At 45.4% G+C, this 19,931-nt stretch overlaps 1 protein-coding gene across 1 annotated transcript; it reads left to right on the top strand.

Moving 5' to 3' along the window:
- The first annotated feature begins 1,047 nt into the window (after positions 1 to 1,047).
- LOC147959361 (uncharacterized) lies at positions 1,048 to 1,569 on the top strand. Its single transcript, XM_087532625.1, has one exon. It carries the CDS (start codon positions 1,048 to 1,050, stop codon positions 1,567 to 1,569), a length of 522 nt encoding a protein of 173 aa, XP_087388751.1.
- Positions 1,570 to 19,931: the final 18,362 nt, after the last annotated feature.

The following is a 19,931-nucleotide window of genomic DNA, read 5'->3' as shown; positions in this document are numbered from 1 at the left end:
CGATAACGATGATGTGGCTATGAAACACCTCCCTTCGATGCTTGAGGGTTCGGCCAGGGCTTGGTTGAATCAGCTAGCTCCTGGTAGTATTTTCGTTGGGAAGAGTTGGCCCGAGTGTTCGTTAAAATGTTCGAGGGCACCTGCAAGCGACCAGCCGGGCTGACTGGATTGCAGCATTGTGTACAGAAACTGAATGAGACCTTGAGAGACTACATTCAGAGATGGACTACCCTTCATCATACAGTGGAAAATGTGTCACAACACCAAGCACTTTGCGCCTTCAAGGAGGGCGTTCGGTACAAAGAGCTCAACCTGAAGTTCGGTCGGACGGGAGACATGACCCTGGCCCAAATTATGGAAATATCCACTCGGTAAGCTAACGGCAAAGAGGAAGACCGACTCCGCAGTGGCAAGAATAAACCAGTCGCCCAAGATGTCGGGGGAGGAAATTCCAGTCGAAAGCAAAAGCGCAAAGTTGAAACAGCAGGTCCTGCTGAAGCTGCAGTTGTGAATCAAGGGAAGTTCGAGGGGAAACCTAAAGGGCCATGGATCCCCAAGAAAGTGAAAGATCAAGCGCGAAATGATGTTCTTGATTTGCCATGCCACATACACACCAAAACAAACGCAGAGGGTAACCTAATTCTGCCCAAACATACCGCTCGGCAGTGTCGACTCTTGATTCAGAGCTTCAGAGAGGGTCAGCCTAGTGAGAAGTAGAAATAGTCTTATAAGGATGAAGATAAGGAGGAAGATGAGGGTTACCCCAATGTCAATGCCAATTTAGTGATTTTTGCTGACGTCGAGAGCAAAAGTCGACTGAAAGTTATCAACAGAGAAGTGAATATGGTTGCTCCGGCAACCCCGACATATTTGAAGTGGTCAAAGACTCCTACTACATTCGACCAGTCAGATCACCCAGTGCATGTTGCTACCCCTGGGAGGCAAGCGCTGGTGGTCGACCCAGTCGTTGGGGGCACCCGATTAACCAAGGTTCTGATGGATGGTGGCAGTGGCTTGAACATTTTGTATGCTAAGACCCTCCGAGGGATGGGCATCCCGATGTCCAAGCTCAGCGAGAGCAACATGCGATTCCACAGAGTCATCCTAGGAAAGAAAACCAATTCACTCGGTCAGATCACTCTTGATGTGGTTTTTAGTGATTCAAAGAATTACCGCAAGGAAAAGTTGACATTTGTGGTGGTGGATTTTCACAGCGCCTATCATGCTATTCTGGGCAGGACTGCATATGCTCGTTTCATGGCTCGACCACATTACGTGTACCGCGAGTTGAAAATGCCTGGCCCCAGGGGCGTGATCACAGCCACGGGAAATTGGCAAAGGGCAAAAGAATGCCTCCAGAAGGGCTCAAAGATTGCCGATGAGCAAATGGCAGCAGTGGAAATGGAAGAGTATCAGAAAAATGCAGATCCGAGTGATTTGTTGCAAGCAAATAAGCCTGCTTCAGAGTCCGCATTTCAGTCGTCTGGTGAGACAAAGCCTGTCCATGTTCACCCGACCGATCCCAATGCCGCTCTGACCCACATCTCAACAACACTCGACAGCAAATAGGAAGAAGCGCTCATCCGGTTTCTTTGTGAGAACTGGGACATTGTTCGCATGGAAACCATCTGACATGCCAGGTGTACCCAGAGAATTGGATGAGCACCATTTGCGAGTCGACTGAAAAGCAAAACCTGTCAAAGGGCATCTCCGTCGGTCCGCCATGGAGAAGAGGAAGGCAATTGGCGAGGAAGTAGCTTGGCTTCTAGCAGCTAAGTTCATCCGCGAGGTATACCACTCCGAGTGGCTCGCCAATGTTGTCATGCTCCCCAAGAAATGTGATTCACTTCGTCTGTGTATCGATTTCAAGCACATCAATCAAGCCTACCCGAAAGATCACTTCCCTCTCCCCCGCATCGACCATATTGTCGACTCAACTGTTTGGAGCCGATGAAATAAAAACAACTTTCATCACCCCATTCAGGTGTTTCTGCTATGTTACAATGCCCTTTGGCCTCAAGAATGCCAGCGCCACGTTTATGCGTATGATTTATAAGTGCCTGCTCACTCAAATCAATCGGAATGTGGAGGCATACATGGATGATATTGTGGTCAAGTCATGCAAAGGTTCCGACCTATTAACTGACCTCGCTGAAACCTTTGCCAATTTAAGAAGGTATGATATCAAGCTCAATCCGTCAAAGTGCACATTTGGAGTCCCAGGTGGAAAGTTACTCGGTTTTCTTGTTTCCGAACAAGGGATCGATGCAAACCCAGAAAAGGTTGGAGCAATCCTCCGAATGAAACGCCCGATCCGTGTGCATGATGTTTAGAAACTTACCGCACTACAAAAAAATACACTTCCGTGATGATACATGTTTGTCACAGTAGGTCGCGTTTTTTTGTCATGCATGTACATCCATGACAATTTTATGACAGAATCAAGATAGTCATACCTGTGCTGTCGTAGAAGTGTTGCATGACATTACCAAAATTATCATCACGGAACTATCCACTTCCATGATGATAAATCGCGCGTCACAGAAGTGCTTTCGTCAAGGGTGACCGACACGTGGCATCCATCGTAACGGAACGCTGTTAAGCTATCGGGTCAGATTTTGGATCTGATAACCCGTTAACAGCCCTGACCAATGGGAAATTTCCACGTGTAAAATTCTGATTGGCCGAAGGAAACACGTGTTGCCTCACCGTTGGGACAGATGTCATCCACTCATTGGACAGGAGACGCCTATGATAGGTCGACATGTGGCATGGACCAACAGTGGCCCATTCCCGTGAAAAAGGCCGGCCCAGTAAAAATTAGCAGGCCGGCCCATATAAGGCCTACTTGTGTCAGGTCCATTTAAGCCCACGGCCCATACGAGATGTGCCAATTCGGCCCGTCAACGGCCCATTAAAGATTTGACACCATTGCAGCCCATCGTCAATTTGAGCCCGTTAACAACCCGCTATATATTTGGGCTCAATATCGGCCCAATGAGATTTTGGCCTGTTAACGACCCATTTAATGGATGGGCAAATTTTCAGGATGTACATCTTTCGGCCTTTTAGCGACCCATTTAAATGTTGGGCTAATTTCCGGCCCGGTGTGACTTTCAGCCTGTTAACGGCCCATAAATCTGATGGGCCATTTGTAGTCGGACCTGAGTTTTGGCATTTTAGCAGCCCATTTAAGTGTTGGGCCAATTTCTGACCCGGTGTTACTTTCAGCCTATTGACGGCCCATAAATCAGTTGGGCCATTTGTAGTCGGACCTGAGTTTTGGCCTTTGAGCGACCCATTTAAGTGTTGGGCCAATTCCTGACCCTGTGTGCCTTTCGGCATGTTAACGGACCATTAATGAGTTGGGCCATTTGTAGTCGGACCTTAGTGTTGGCCTTTTAACGGCCCATGCCCTTCATGGTCCAATACCAGCTCGGTTTCTCTTTCGGCCTGCTAAAGGCCCACAACACAGTTGGGCCATTTACAATACGACCTGACTTTCGGCCTCTTAGCGGCCCATGCTCTTCATGGTCCTGTACAAGCCCACTGTCTCTTTCGGCCTGCTAAAGGCCTACAGTATAGTTGGGCCATATGTAGCCCAAACTTAGTAACGGCCTGTTAACGACCCGGGAGGTAAGAGGGCCGACCATTAACTTTCGGCCTAGTAACGGCCCATTAACTGAATGAGCCCACTAAAGTTCGTTCATGTCTTTAGGCCAAATTAGATAATTTGAGCCCATTACGACGAGCAATTATGCACAGGACCAAAACCGATCAAGCAAAGGTACGACATACAAGGAACAACGTTGCACATCCAGCATATATTACAGGAAATTACATCCACTGGGCAATCAAAGATTGATGCCAGTGCAAATAAATGAGCAGAACCTAACCATCTACAACGTCACAATCTGCAACCTCAGCACAGATGACGCCCATAAGCATGTGGGCAAGTTCTTGCTGCTTTGCAACACTGTCTCTGAAAACATTGATCAGTTGTTGTGTCGCACGACTCTGCACCTCTGATTCATCCACCATTTCCATCATTGCTTCAGCCATTAATTGGTTCACAAACATACATTTATTTCGTTGCATTCGAGACAGAGTATACTAAACAGATTCAGATGGCGATTTTGGCAGGCTTGTATTATTGATAGTGGAGAGTGTCTTGACTACTACATCATAACATAAATTAGGACGGGAACCAAACAGATTAATCATGACTTATTGCCATATTACCTGGCCTAGATTTACTGGAAAGAAACAATGGGGTTGCCTTGCTGTTTTCAGAGTTTGTCTTCTTATCTTCAGCAGCATGCACAAAATTAACACACTAGCATTGCTATCATTGGCCAAGTCAGATAATAGGAAAGCAACATTGACACAACGAACGTTTGGGCAACTAGCCTACACCAAATTAACACAATATGGCACAGCTATCATCAGCTAGGTAAGGTAATACGAAAGCAACATTGACACAATGATTGAATGAATGGGCAACCAGAGAAGCACTACAATTCAGTAATGTGCGTTATATGAGATAGTACATTCATGCAGCTCAGTATGCAAAACTACCAGGCAGTTTTCCTTACAAAAATCAACATTGGCGCCTTTAACATTTTGCTACAACTAATTTTAGATCAGATAAAGGTCAGATTCACGCCGATTAACAAAATACATGCTGATGTAAAAATATAGTGATATAGAACAGGTACTTACATCAGCATTGGAGCACGGAAAGTTCCCACAAGATATTTTCCTCGAATACGCTCCCAATGGAGGAAGTCTTGTATCGTTTAACCTTATTTTCTAAATGAGAGATGGGTAAGAAACATGTAGAAAATATGATCAGAATGCTATAAAATTTCATGATGCGAGGATATGCACAGGCTCCTTAGAATGGAGTTGGCATTCTTTTGCTGGACTGGAGCGGACTAGTTCTTTGGCCACTGGAATCTGCTTATTATCAGTGGGAGTTGGGTTTTTCTGTTCTGGAGTAGTATCTATGAAAAATGAAGTTCGTTTATTATCTCCTGGCGTTTGGATCTTTTGCAAAGACTTGGTTTGTAACCCTTCAGATTCTAACATAGCCGTCTTCCCCTTGCATGCCTTATATAGAAGAATGGTGATTCAGTTATAAAACATGCTACAGCAAAGATGGAATAGGTACTAAAGAATAGAAAGGCATGACATATTGACATGTATTCCCTCCATCCGGAAATAAATGGATGGGTCTAGGCGTATTTCAGTTCTAGATACATCCAGTTTTATCCATTTCTGCGACATTTAATCCGGACGGAGGGAGTATGATGTAAGAGCTAGGGATACGACAGGATAACACGGTAACAAAACACTGAAAACCCATTGCAGAACCAAAGTATTCAAACCCACTGATATGAGATTGTACACTCATGCAGCTTAGGATGCAAAACTACCAGGCAGTTTTCCTTGCAAAAATCAGCATTGTGGCCTTTAATCATACATTTTGCTACAACTAAATTTAGATCAGAGAAAGGTTGGATTCACACCGATTAACAAAATACATGCTGATGTAAAAATATAGTGATATACAATAGGTACTTACATCTACATTGGAGCACAGAGAATTCCTGCAAGAATCTTTCCTCATAAATGATACCATTGCAGAAATTCTTCTATCTGTTAAGCTTATTTTCTAAAAGAGAGATGGGTAAGAAACATGTATAAAATATGATCAGCATGCTATAAAATTTCATGATGCAAGGATACGCACACGCTTCTTAGAATTGAGTTGACATATTTTTGCTAGATTGGAGCGGACTAGTTCTTTGGCCACGGGAATCTGCTTATTATCAGTAGGAGTTGGGTTTCTCTGTGCTGGAGCAGTATCTATAAAAACTGGAGTTGGTTTATTATCTCGTGGCATTTGGATCTTTTGCAAAGGCCTTGTTTGTAACCCTTCAGATTCTAACATAGTTGTCTTCCCCTTGCATGCCTTGGTATAGAAGAATGGTGCTTTAATTATAAAACATGCGACAGCAGAGAGATGGAATAGGTACTGAAGAATCGAAAGGCATGACATATTGACATGTATTCCCTCCATCCGGAAAAAATGGATGGGTCTAAGCGTATTTCAGTTCTAGATACATCCTTTTTTATCCATTTCGGCAACATGTAATCCGGACGGAGGGAGTATGGTGTAAGAGCTAGGGATACGACAGGACAACATAGCAAAAAAACACTAGTTGAATGTAAAACTATATGCTAGCGGAATACGTACAGAAATAACTAAGGCAACATACACGTGTATGATTGGGAAAATATGATGGCATTGCAACAGAGAACTAGAACAGCACTTCAATGTAAAAAAACATGGTATGGTAGACAGATGAAGTACATTCTGATGAATAACAATGCATAAGATATTCAGAAGCATGATGTCCAAATTAAGCAAATGGCATTGCGATAGAGTAGAATGACAGTACTTGAATTTGAAAACATGTTATCATGAATGGAATAGGTACTGAAAAATAGGAAGGCATGACATATTTACATGCATGATCAGCATGCTAAGCACATGGCATTGCAACAGAGTAGATACACTCCAGGACATTATATGCATGTTGTACCCATATCACAGGCCAAGTTAGAGCAAGGACCTTGTGGGGTGAAGAGGATTCATCATCTTTCTGCAAGTCTTCTGAAGAACTGCCTTTACATGTTCCATCATATTGGGTATCATTGACATCAAGTTTATTGGCCTTTACATTGCTCCGTGAGGTTCTTGTGGATATATCAGTGTGTGCAATTATATCTGACATGCATGGAAGACAACTAGTATTTAGATTTATGTAATGAGTGTCTGTAGGAGACGACATAAATAGTAGGACTGGGGTTAACTAGCAGCAACAGGTCTCATAAACTAAAGGGAGAATACAGATGAAAGCTACAGGATATGTATCGTTTGTACTCAAGATTAACTAGATGGTACACAAAAGTATTAAAGAACAACATAGGTAATACTAGAAGTGGTATAATACTATAATCACCAGCCTGTGGGATAGCATTGGCTGATGGATGATAACTATGGAACAACGTTACCTAAAGAACAAGTATCTTAGCTGAACTATGGAACAACGTTAACTCCTGAACAAGACCCATAAGAGATCAGCATGAATATCCAGTGAAATGTGATGATCTATTTTCCATGCTTAGATGAATAACAAAGCCATAAATATTGCACACAAGTAAGATGAGGGTACAACCTATCTGGCTGCCATACATAGGAGTGAGCATCATGTGCTGACTTGTCGATGGCCCTGCAGTTGTTGTGGCTGTCCATGTCGGGCACGCGCATTCGATGCAGGGAACTGTTGAGTGGGGACTATAGCTCCCTTCTGTTGGAGCAGCTGCGGTGAGTCGGAAGACGGTGTGTCTGAAGATGCAGATAACGCATAATGTTAAGAACGACATATCTCTTTGATCTGAAGAAATACACTAAGAGATCAACAACAAGGTACGAGACTGGTCACACGTCTGTTGACTGAAGACTAAATTGGGGTCACACGATTTTATTTTATTTTGGTACTGTCCGATCTACGCCGGATGGCTGGCCGTCTTGTGCCTCCCGGCTGAGACTGTTCAGAATCTTCCCCGAAGAGCCAGCGACCAACGGCAGAGCAGCCTGCCTCCGCCGTCTGTGGCCCCAGCCCAAACCCCGCTCCCCGCCCCACCGCACTGCCGTGGTTGCGCCGCCCCCGGGCCAATCCACAAAGACTCCTCGTCATCCAGATCCGGCGGTGGCAGTACCTTCAACCCATGCAACTCTAAAAGATAGCCATCTAAGCGCTGCTTCCACGGCGAACTTGCGGCCCCGCACCCTTACGTTAGACACCAGCCAACCGGCAGCCTAGGAGCTCCGCCGCCTCGAGGGGTGTTGCTTCCCAATGGGAATCGATTGGCCCAGAATAAAAATTCAGACAACTGATGCCTAAATAAAGTGATTTGAGATGAGGGTGCGACCTATCTGGCGGCATGGTGAAGTAGGCAGGTCCAGCTGCCAAGTCGATGAGGCCGGCGTGGTTGCGGTGGCGACCGGTGGCAGGGAAAGAGCGATGTCGCGATGGTCGACGGCTACGCGGAAGCAGCGCCAGGACTCTGGACAGATCCGAAGTTGGAGCTGCTCCGGCGCCGTGAACAACGGCGGGGGTGAATTGGCTCCGGTACGGTTCATGTGGCCGTCGTCGAGGCAGCACCAGCAGCACGGAGTAAGAGGCACATGGCCCAGTGCGTGACGGCAAATGGACTGCGTCTCCGGCATTAGGGGGGAGGGCGACTGTGAAATTGGTGCGGTGGGGGGCGCCATGGAGGTGGGGCTGAGGTTTCGCGGCTCGGGAGAAGGGAGCTTCCAGGGGAGAAGGTGATTTGGCGCCCACGAGGTATGAATGGGGGCGGGCGGGCGGGAATTGGGAGGGGAGTGGAACCATGTCTTACGGACGCATTTGTCTGAAATGTGAGGGGAGTTACAGTTCTACCCTTTCCTATAGGCTTCTTGGCTTGGGTCGATGTACCGAGGGTCGGGGATAGTAGAGTAACTTTGCTTCTCCACAAATAGTGGGCGGGAGCGATTTCGAGCGAGGAGGGCGTGTTTTGAACTATAGTGGGCGCGAGCGACTTCGGGTGAGGAGAGTGTGTTTTGAAATAGTGGGCGCGAGCTATTTCGGGCGAGGAGAGCGTGTTTTGCCGACCATGGTTTATGAATTATTCGGCACATGTCATTTCGGCCGAGGAGAAGGCGTGCTTGGATGAACTTACGAACCTACCCTTGATGTACAACAGGCCAATTGATACGTGTCCCACATAGGACGGTAATTTCGCGCCTCCCATTTATTTGCTCGGGCGAATTCCACCGAGCAGAGAGGATGTTTAACGGCTCGTTCAAATTTTGGGAGAACGAGCATCCACGTCTACCTTACCAAGTCGATTCGGATCAAATTTTGAAATATTAGCTTGCCACTTCTTTTTTAGATGGAGTGATGATGCTCGGGAGTAATGTGTTTTTACATGCTCGTTGCTAGCGATTTACTATATGACAAATAGTTGACCCACTCAAAAACGCGAATCAAACCCAAAATGAAATATCTCGATTCAATGAAATAGCTCATTCAGTAGGTCCAAAAGTGAACTAAATCCAAAATTGAACACCTCAATCGAGTAGCATGTTGTACAGTATTATAGTACTCCATGAACATGTTGAAAGTCAAATTAATGAACTTGTTTGATATACGCATATATCCGTTCATGTGTGGATTGCAGACAACATGTTCTCCAATTTAAATATTTGAATGCAAGTTTATATCAAAACATGGTTTATATCAGTCTTTGATGCATAAAACGCGACCTCCCCCTCTCCCAGACTCCTGTTCTCTGTCTCTCTCTCTCTCTCTCTCTCTCTGTCGCCGACAATCTTCAATTCCGTCGCACGCATCCGACACAAAAACCTTGTTGGTCCCTCTCCCTTTCTCTCCATCTCTCTCTCTCTTTGTGTGTGTGTGTGGGGGGGGGTCTTTCTAGTTCGCATGCATATATACACCATCTATAGGTCTCTCTCGCACACTATGTATGATACTCTAGCTAGTCCAAGATAGATATCTTGGGTGCACTCATCGTACGCACACAAATTCCTTGGCTCTTTGCCCGTAACTCTCTCACGCACCACTATGTCATCTCGGAGCTCTTCCCCCCCTCTCTCAAACTCTCCATCCATCTGGGTCACACATACACATGCATATCTCACTCGCACTCGATAGGCCCATCTAAAAGTCTATCTCTCCCCCTCATTCTCTCTCCATCTCACACGCGCGCACACACAATCTCATGCCCAGATAGCCAAGTATGATGGTCTCTCACTCAGTTGTAGGCACACGCAGTCCCCCCTATATGTATATGACTAGCTAATCTTAGTCTCCATCACAAACATGTGCATGGTCTATCTCGATTTCTCTCGGGGCATCTTTCTATCGCGCACGCACTCCCTCGATCTTCCACCCATATAGTCCCCTCACGATCTCGACGGGATCTCTCTATCACAAACACACCCTCTCTCCCTCCCCATGCGTCCGTTCCATCCATGTGTCCCTCTCGACCTTTGTTCCTTGTTGGCCAGACCTCTATTGGACATGTGCTACAGGGGTGTCTCTCTCCGTTGCAAACAGTCACACACTAGCTATCTTCGTGTATCTCCTCGCCTCGCTTTTCCATCTCGGAGATGCATGCATGATATGTTCGCATAAGAAACGAAAAAACACACACTCTCTCTCTAATTTATCGTTTGTTGTCACTTTCTCTTTCACACACATACTCTTTTTGCACACTTACTCATTCTCCTTCACACGCACTTGATCTGTCTCGACTGAGGCACTCTCCTCGGTCCATTGCATATAGATTTATTGAAAAGTCAAACATCACAAAGTTTGACTATGTACGTGGAGAAAAAGAATTACATCTAGTACGGGAAACATATACCATTAGATTCACCATGAGGTGTAGTTTTGTATGATGTATCTTTGGTATTGTAGATATAAATAACATTTGCGTAAACCTGATCAAAGTTTCCAAATTTTGACTTCTAAAAAATTTACATGCACTGCATTATCGAGCGGATGGAATATCTCTTTCCCCCTCTCAGCTATCTGACGCACCACTCAGCCTTATCGGGGCTCCTAAATCTCTCTCAAACTTTATTGGTCAGTTTGGCTCGTGACCTGACCCTCATGCCTTGATGGCCGGTACTGCCTGGTGTGGACGTGAGATGTAAATATTTCTGTCTGGCCAGGCTTGTGTGGTGCTGAAGCGTTTGGTTCATGCCTGGGCCAGGCAAATCATCAACGTCCCACCAATCAATCCAACCATCAATTATTTAATGCTAATATCCATCCATGTTGCTATTAGCCTCGTGGCCACACGACCAGGCACGGCCAGGCATTCGAAATCGGTCGCCTGGGCCAGGCTACTTGCAGTGTCTGGAGTTCAGCCAAGCTAATTAAAGTGCAAGGGAACCCAGGCCAGGCGGCCTTTCTTTTTCACAGGGTAGCAACCAAACAAGGATGCATGAAATCCAGCCACAACCCTAGGCCAGGCAAAAGATGCTCAGGACGCAAGCCAAAACTAGCATTATATCTCCCTGGTTCACACATACACATGTCTCGCTCGCGCTATACATATAGACCCATCCAACACTCTCCGCCCTTGTTCTCTCTCCATGTGACACGCACCCCCCTAAGTACCATAATCCCTCACTCCATCATAGGCACAAGCACTCCCCCCTCCTAAGTATGATTATCCCTTACTAGCCATCAGGAACACACATATTGTCTCCTTCCATCCATACGTCTATCTCGATATCTCTCGGGGCATCTTCTATCGCGCACACACCTTGTCACTCGATCTCCCACCCATGTAGTCCTATCACGATCTCCAGGGGATCTCTCTATGACAAACATACACTCTCTCCTCCCCATGTCTGCATTTTCTCCGTACGTCTCTCTCGACCTCTCTCCCTTGTTTGTCAGACCCCTCTTGTCCACGTGCTAGGGGTCTTGCTCTCTCGGTTCCAAACAACCACACACTATCTCCTCACCTTGCCTCCGTTGTCGAAGATGCATGTGTGATATGTTTGCATAAGACACGCACACTTTTTCTCTACATTTATCGTGTGTTGTCCCTGTCTCTTTCACACACGCACGCACACTTTTTTCACTCACTCTCTCTCTCTCTCTAGTTAGGGACTCTATCATGTCGATAAGCATATGGATGTTTTGAAAAGTCAAACCTCAGAAAAGTTTGACCAGGTATATGTGGAGAAAAACATTTACATCTGGAACGATCATTAGATTCATCACAACATGTACTTACTTCATACTATCATTTATCTTTGGTATTGTAGATATAAATAATTTCTTTATAAACTTGGTCAAAGTTTCAAAAGTTTGACTTAAAAAAATGTTGGAACTACATTATCGAACGGAGGGAGTAGCTCTTTCTCTCTCTCTGCTATCTCTCACGGGCCTCCCCTCTCACTCGAACTCTCTATTCCGACGGATTATACGCTCACTGTGTCAACGTATAGCTCCGTATATTGTTTAGTTGACCGGTCAACCAATCCACATGCTGCCTTGTCAGCTCGTGTTCTATATCTTCTTGTGCTGGCCCATGTGGCAGTGGGTGAAAATAAGTAAACTAGAGGCCCATCTGACATGCGGTGAAGTAAACAAAGTTGAAACCACTCGGGGTAGCACCCCGCATGCTAGTAAATTGAGGGCGCATTGAGGACAAACTTCTTGCGCGCGAAGGATGCACTCGCGCATAATTCACCACTGCGCGGCGGCATGCACAGAAGGACGCACTCGCGCACACTCAGCACACAACACACACCAGCACACGTGTACACCGGCGTCGCCGCTGGTTGAGATGGACGGCGAGGCAGCCAACAAGCGGAGGCGGCTCGAGCCAAAACCGGATCCGGCGAGCCTGGACTTCATCAGTAGCCTCCCCGACGACATGCTGCTCGTCATCATCGGCCTCCTTCCCACAAAATCTGCCGTGCGGACCGCCCTACTCTCCCGGCGATGGCGCCCCCTCTGGCGCTGCGTCCCCCTCAACCACACCGTCGATAGCTGCCTCTGCGACGGGGATTGCAAACGCATGGCGGTAGTCTCCAAGATCCTTTCATCGCACCCTGGGCCAGCCAGACGCCTTGACATCCGCATGTTCAGTACCAACTGCAAGGTCCAACCCAAGTTCGACGAGTGGTTCTTATCCCCCGCCCTACATCAGCTCGAGGAGCTCAGCTTTGAAGCTGGACAATGTCGCTCTCTGCCGCCGTCCACGCTCCGCCTCACGCCAACGCTGCGCCGCGCCAGCTTCAGCTCCTGCTATCTTCCCCAGATTAATGCCGCGCCCGCCCTTCTTCTCCCTCAACTCAAGCAGCTCGACCTCTTCGACATTGTCATCTCGAAGAAGGCTATGGAGCACCTGCTCCGCAGCTGTACTGCGCTCGAGTACCTTCGTCTTCAGAAGATCCATGGGTTCATTAGCCTCCACATCGCTTCGACGAATCTCTGATGGATTTATGTGTCTTGCTGGCCCCGCAATAAGACATCAATTGGAAAGAGATCACTCCAGCTGTTCCACGTTATGGTCATTGAGATTTCGCCTTTCCTTGAGAGATTACTTGTATCGGATCTAGAAGGTCCAACAAAAATCAGGGTCATTGACGCGCCAAAATTGACAGCGTTGGTGTACTCGTCTGCCAAATTCTCCGAACTCTTTATTGGATCCATAATCGTTCAGGTACAACACTCATCTTCTTCTCCATCTTCTTGAAATTCACATTTTTTAATTTCTTCTTGATGTATTTACGACCGTCTTCCAGAAATTGATTCCCACAAGCTTGACCCAGTCCATGCGCACAGTGAAGATCTTAGCACTAAAATCTATCGACCCCAATCTGGATCAAGTTGTTGGATTCCTTACATGCTTTCCGTGCATGGAGAAGCTACTCATCGAGGTGAAACTTCTTTCCTATAAGTAAACGGTAATCACAACGTAGCTCAATTTTTTCATAATTTTCCAAAATTACGATGACAAGTGTAGCATTCAAAACTGCTTCTACGCACTGCACTGAAAGAAATGTTTTTAGTATTTTTTCTCACGTGATCACCTGCATTGTTTTTATGTTGTACTACTATAGTAGCCCAGGCTAGTCATAGTGGAAAGTAACTTAGACTACTCCAGTAAATCTATGGTTACCCTAAGAGCAAGTACTACCTCCGTCCTGGTTTACTCTACCAATTTTTTAGTGAAAAAATATCACTAGCCAGCCAACCCTATCGTATGAGCGAATGATATTGGTACCTCTTGATGACACGGCAATCTTATGCAGCCAGCTGCTCTAATATGCTCTCTTCTTTTGCAGATAAAAAAAGACTCGAAAGTGAAAAATGTGCTGCACTATAACAATCTCATCGAATTCCTTGATCTCCATCTTACAGAAATTGATTTGATCGACTACCGAGGCAACACATCTGAGATTAAATTGGCCAGGTTCTTTGTTCTGGAGGCAAGTGTGCTCAAGGTGTAAGTGCATCTAGTGCCACCCCTAGTTGGTTTTGGAGTATTGACGACAAACCTAGTTGAGGGACTAATGTGTTTGTGAGAATTGCAGGATAACACAGGTAGAAGTCCCTCATTGATTTGGTTTTACTACCAGAGATGACCCCTAAAAATGTATGAAGACATTGAAGCCAAAGGTGGTATATGAAGATATTCACATTGAAGACTATGACAAAAGAAGACACGTTATGAAGCCTGTGGAGCTCGAAGACTTAGATCTTTCGTAGTTCTTTTTCTTTTGTGTTGAGTCATAGGAACCACCGTACTGCTAAGTGCGGTCCAGGAGAACCAGTCAGAATGACTGAAGTGATGCCTAAACCAAAAACCTATGTCTTCGAGTGAAGACAATGAGAGCGAATCTTGTCCAGAGCCGGACAAGTCAGCTTTTCTTGTAGCCCAAGTAAAGTTGCCATGAGAGTTTGAAATCTGATCGTTGAGACACGTGTCAGTTCCTTAGTGACCCAGGGTCATTTCGGACAAATCAGGTCGGGTTGCCAAGTGGCTATAAATAGCCCACCCCCTACAACCATAAAAGGTTGGCTGCTCAGATTTCAGTGCACGAATTTTGTCGTTTGAGAGCAACCCACCTCGAAGCCTTTGAGAGAAAATTCCTAGCGAGGAGAAAACCCCTAACCACCCAGAGCCAGAGAACATTGGGCATCACTTAAGTCTTCTTGTCTGTGTGATCTGAAGACTTATTACACTTGAGGACTGTGAATCCTCCAGACGGTTAGGCGTCGCGTTCAGAGCATCCAAGAGACATTGTGGATTGCCAGTGAACGAAGTCTATGAAGGTTTGGGAGTCTACCTTGAAGACTTACCAGAGTGATTGGGCGAGGACTATGTGACCTTAGCTCAAGGAGAATACGGTGAGGACTTGGTGTCCTGAGCTGCGTGTTCAGGACTGGGTGTCCGGGACTGTGTGTCCTAAGGTTTAAATACCTAGCCACTCCAACCAGACGTACAGTTGTCACAGCAACTGGAACTGGTCCAACCCATCATTGTCTTCAACGAGTCACCGGTTTCATCTTCACTTCCTTTTTCTTACTATTACTCATTGTGAAGCCATTGCATGCTTGCTCTATCTTTTGTCTTCACAACGTGAATGTATGATCTGTTTGGCTTCATAACTTCATAACTTCTTCCTACCTGATCCTTATTACACTGCAGTTGTTTGTCATTGTGCTTTCACTCTATTAAATACTTGACCATGGCTTGCCTAGTGTAATCTAACTTCTACTGCATAGTAATAGGCAAAATCTTCGCTGTTTGTCTTCACAACTCCCACGTTTTGAAGACTTTCATAAAAATCGCCTATTCACCCCCCCTCTAGTCGATATAACGCACTTTCAATTGGTATCAGAGCAAGGTGCTCCCTTGTTCTGTGTGATTCGGTTTAACCACCTGGAGTTTTAGCTATGTCGACTGCAGGGATAATCAAAGTCTCCGCTGCGTGCCCCGTCTTCGATGGAACTGAATATCCCTACTGGAAGAATAAGATGCAAATGCATCTTGAAGCCATTGACGTCGACCTATGGTATGTCGTTGAGAATGGCGTTCCCAAGGCTGGAGAAGGTGTCACTGCTGCTGATGTGAAGAAGTTCACTCAACTGGACTCTACTGCCAAAAATATCATCTATGGTCATCTGACAAAAGGACAGTATGGCCGTGTGAGTGCCTTGAAGACATCCAAGCTTGTCTAGGACTGGCTCTCCAAGGTCAATGAAGGCATCTCAACCCAGAGAGATCAGAGAATCAGTGTTCTTCGCAACCTCTTCAACCGCTTCAAGCGAAATGACAATGAGAATGTCCAGCACACATTTGACCGGCTCACTGACATCACAAATGAGCTTCAAGCCCTCGGCGCCACTGAGATCACCAAACATGAAATCGTCAAGACGCTGCTGAGATCACTTGATAGTTCATTTGACATCCTAGCCCTGATGATTCAAGAACGTCCTGATTTTAAGACACTCGATCCGTCTGACATACTTGAGAGGCTCAACACACATGAGTTTCAGCTTTCTGAGAAAAGAGATATCTACGGTCCAAACTATGGGCGAACTCGTGCCTTGAAGGCAAAAGCTGTTTCCTCATCTGAAGAAGAATCTGACAGCAGTTCTGATGATCCTGAAGACATTGGAAGGGAACTTGCAATGCTAGTGAAGAAGTTCCAAAAATTCACCAAGAAGAAAGGCTTCAGAAAATCTTCATGATCAAGCTCAAGGAATGATGAAGCTTCTGCTCATGACTACAAGAAGAAAACATGTCACAAGTGCAAGAAAACTGGACACTTCATCTCTGAGTGTCCACAGTGGGACAATGAGAACAGAAGGAAGAAGAAGAGCAAGGAATATGATTCTGATGACAAGAAGAAGAAGAAATACTCAAAGTCTTCTTCCAAGTCTTCCTCAAAGTCTTCCTCACACAAGAAGAGCTCATCTGGAAAGGCACGTGCATTTGTTGGCAAGGAAATGGATTCAGAGGAGGAGTCCGCTTCTGAGGAGGCAGAGGTGGAGTCTGAGGAGGAGTCTGATTCTGGCATTGCGAGTCTGGCTACAGCATACGTCGCCAAGTCCATCTTCAACACTGAAGACAATGACTTCATCACCGACACCGATGCAAATGACAAGAATGACTCCACTCCTACCTACTGCTTCATGGCACGCGGTGCCAAGGTAAACACACGCACTACTCGCTATCAAACATCTAGTGACGATGACTCTGACTGTGATTCAAAACCCAGCTACAAAACACTTGCTAAAATTGCAACTGAACAACAGAAAGCTATGGAACATATTCAAAAACTGTTAGACAGAAGCGATGATCTGTTGGGTGCTGAAATGACTCGATCTGAATCCTTAATTGAAGACATAAAAAATCTTCACATTAAGTATCAGGAACTTGAAGATCGTCTTGATACTCTCTCAACAACTCATGAAAAGCTTTCCTATGATTATCTTCAAAGGAAGCAAGAACTTGAGAAATTGAGAGCGGCTCATGAAGATCTTCAAAAGGAAAACGAGTCACTTCACGCCGAACAGATCAGTTCCGCTCAGGAAGGATTTGAACCACCATGTCTTAAATGCATTGAGCGTGATAATGCTACTTCTGTTGCTGAATGTTCCACTGCTACTGTTGTTGCAATATCTTCAACTGTTGATGTGGTAACTAACCCCTCTGCTGAGGATACCACTTCTATTGCTGATGAGAATGCTAGGTTGAAGACATTGCTTGAAACAGGGATGTACAAAAGTCTTAAAGGACATCAGACATTATGTGATGTCCTCAAGAAGCAGTTTATGAACCGAAACCCTAGGAAAGAAGGTGTTGGGTTCGTAAGGAAAATAAATGCGGATGGCTCTTACTGGAAACCTGAGCAGTATCCCAAAACCACATGGGTTGCTGCAAAGGAATTTTCAGCAGATCCATCCAATTTATCTGGCTTCACTTGTGCTAACCCCATTATCATTGATGAATCCTCTGATGCAAATTATAAATTGTTTAAGAATCAGAACGGTGAAGTGTTTGCCAGGTACATTGGTACTAACTGCAGGAATGGACCGCCTATGAAGAAGATCTGGGTTCCGAAAAAGTGTCTGGAAAATCTTCGTGTGAATGTCTTCATGACACCTCACTTGAAGAAGACAAACCTCAGACCAAAGGCTTCATATGGTCCAAAGGCTTCATACAAACAGAGGAGTCACCTGAGTCACACTAATGCAAATGTTTTGCAGGGAAACCATACTCAGGCATATGAATATGAGAGCGGTTCTTCAAACCATCATGTTCATATGACCAAAAATTATTCTGCTTATTCTTATGAGTACTATTGTCCACCTGCAAGACTGTTTGCTAAGGCTTCAAAGCCAAAATTCTCAGATGCTGCACTTAGACTTATTGCTTCTAAGCCACCCATGAAGATGTGGGTGGTTAAGAAAGCTTAACTCTCTTTTGCAGGGAAAGGTCTCCAGCAGAAAAACAAAATCTTCTAACGCTATTGCTAGGGACCTTAAAAATCTTGTAGGGCGCAAGATAAAATGCCCGAATGGCATCATTATGTACTTCGTTCCTGAATCGCATGCTACTCTCCCTATTAGTCCTAATCTGGATCTAAGTTTTCATAACCCGCTGGTTCGTCAAATGTTTTTGCTTCACAATTCTCTTCGTGAAGCCTATCCCCCTAACTGCACTGTACGGTACGACACCAGCGTCTTCAAAGTCTTCAGAATGGATTATTGACAGTGGGTGTACAAATCACATGACTGGCAAAAGAAGCCTTCTTATGGACTCAACCTTACGTCCATCCGACAAGAGCCACATCACATTTGCTGACACTGGTAAAAGTAAGGTATTGGGTCTAGGTAGAGTTCCAATCTCAAAGGATCAACACATGGATAAAGTCATGCTTGTTGAATCCCTTGGCTTCAACTTAATGTCTGTCTCAATGCTTTGCGATTTGAACATGATCGTAATGTTTGGAAAATATCGTTGCCTAGTACTAATGGAATCTGACAAGTCTCTAGTGTTTGAAGGGTATCGAAAAGATGATCTGTACGTGGTAGATTTCTCAGCAAGGCCACAACTTGCAGTATGTCTTCTTGCAAAAGCTTCAGAATGCTGGCTTTGGCATCGGAGGCTTGGGCATGTTGGCATGAGGAACCTCCACACCCTTGCAAAGAAGAAGCATGTCATAGGCATCGAGGGCGTCAAGTTCAAGAAAGATCACTTATGCGGTGCCTGTGAAGCAGGGAAGATGACAAGGGCAAAACATCCTTCAAAGACAATCATGACTACTACTCAACCCTTCGAACTGCTCCACATGGATCTTTTCGGCCCCACTCACTACTCGACTTTTACTACTACTTCTTGCCTCTATGGCTTCATCATTGTTGATGATTACTCTAGATATACTTGGGTGCAAATAATCCTTTACAAGACTGAAGTGTAGGATGTCTTCAGACGCTTCGCCAATCGTGCTATGAACAATTTTGGCGCCAAGATAAAACACATCAGAAGTGACAATGGCACTGAATTCAAGAACACTGGCCTTGATACATACCTTCATACCTTGGGCATCACACATGAATTCTCAGCTCCGTACATGCCACAGCAGAATGGCGTCGTCGAACGCAAGAACAGAACACTCATTGAGATGGCCAGAACAATGCTAGATGAATACAAGACTCCAAGAAAATTTTGGACTGAAGCCATTGGCACTGCATGCCATACAATCAATCGTGTTTATCTTCACAAGATTTTGAACAAGACATCTTATGAACTCCTAACTGGCAAGAAGCCAAATGTCAGTTACTTCAGAGTATTTGGCGCAAGGTGCTGGATCAAGGACCCACACCACACCTCAAAGTTTGCACCAAAAGCACATGAGGGCTTTATGCTTGGATATGGAAAGGATTCGCACTCCTACAGAGTCTTCAATCTCTTTCATTACAAAGTGGTTGAAACAGTGGATGTGCGGTTCGATGAGACAAATGGTTCACAAAGAGAGCAACTGCCAAATGTGCTAGATGAAGTTCCAGCTAGTGAATCAATCAAGCTTATGGGAACTGGAGAGATTATACCTTCTGAAGCTCATCCTGAAGAAGAACTTATCATCTCAGCACCTGATCAACATGAAGACAATGCTCAGCCTGAAGACATTCCTCCGAACAACAACACAGATCAGCAAGAGCAAAGTCTTCGCCCTGTACATCCTCGTGTTGCCAATGAAGTGCAGATTGACAGAATAATTGACAGCATCAATGCACCTGTTCCAC

This window comes from Triticum urartu, chromosome 7A, assembly GCF_056163025.1.
Source record: "Triticum urartu cultivar PI428250 chromosome 7A, HENAU_Tu73, whole genome shotgun sequence".
NCBI classification, from domain to species: Eukaryota; Viridiplantae; Streptophyta; class Magnoliopsida; order Poales; family Poaceae; genus Triticum; species Triticum urartu.
The sequence above is the reverse complement of the archived record's forward strand: the minus strand, read 5'-3'. Positions and strand labels throughout refer to the sequence as shown.

Excerpts from the sequence above, each read along its gene's own strand:
- LOC147959361 (XM_087532625.1), top strand. The coding sequence starts at position 1,048 with ATGGGCATCCCGATGTCCAAGCTCAGCGAGAGCAACATGCGATTCCAC.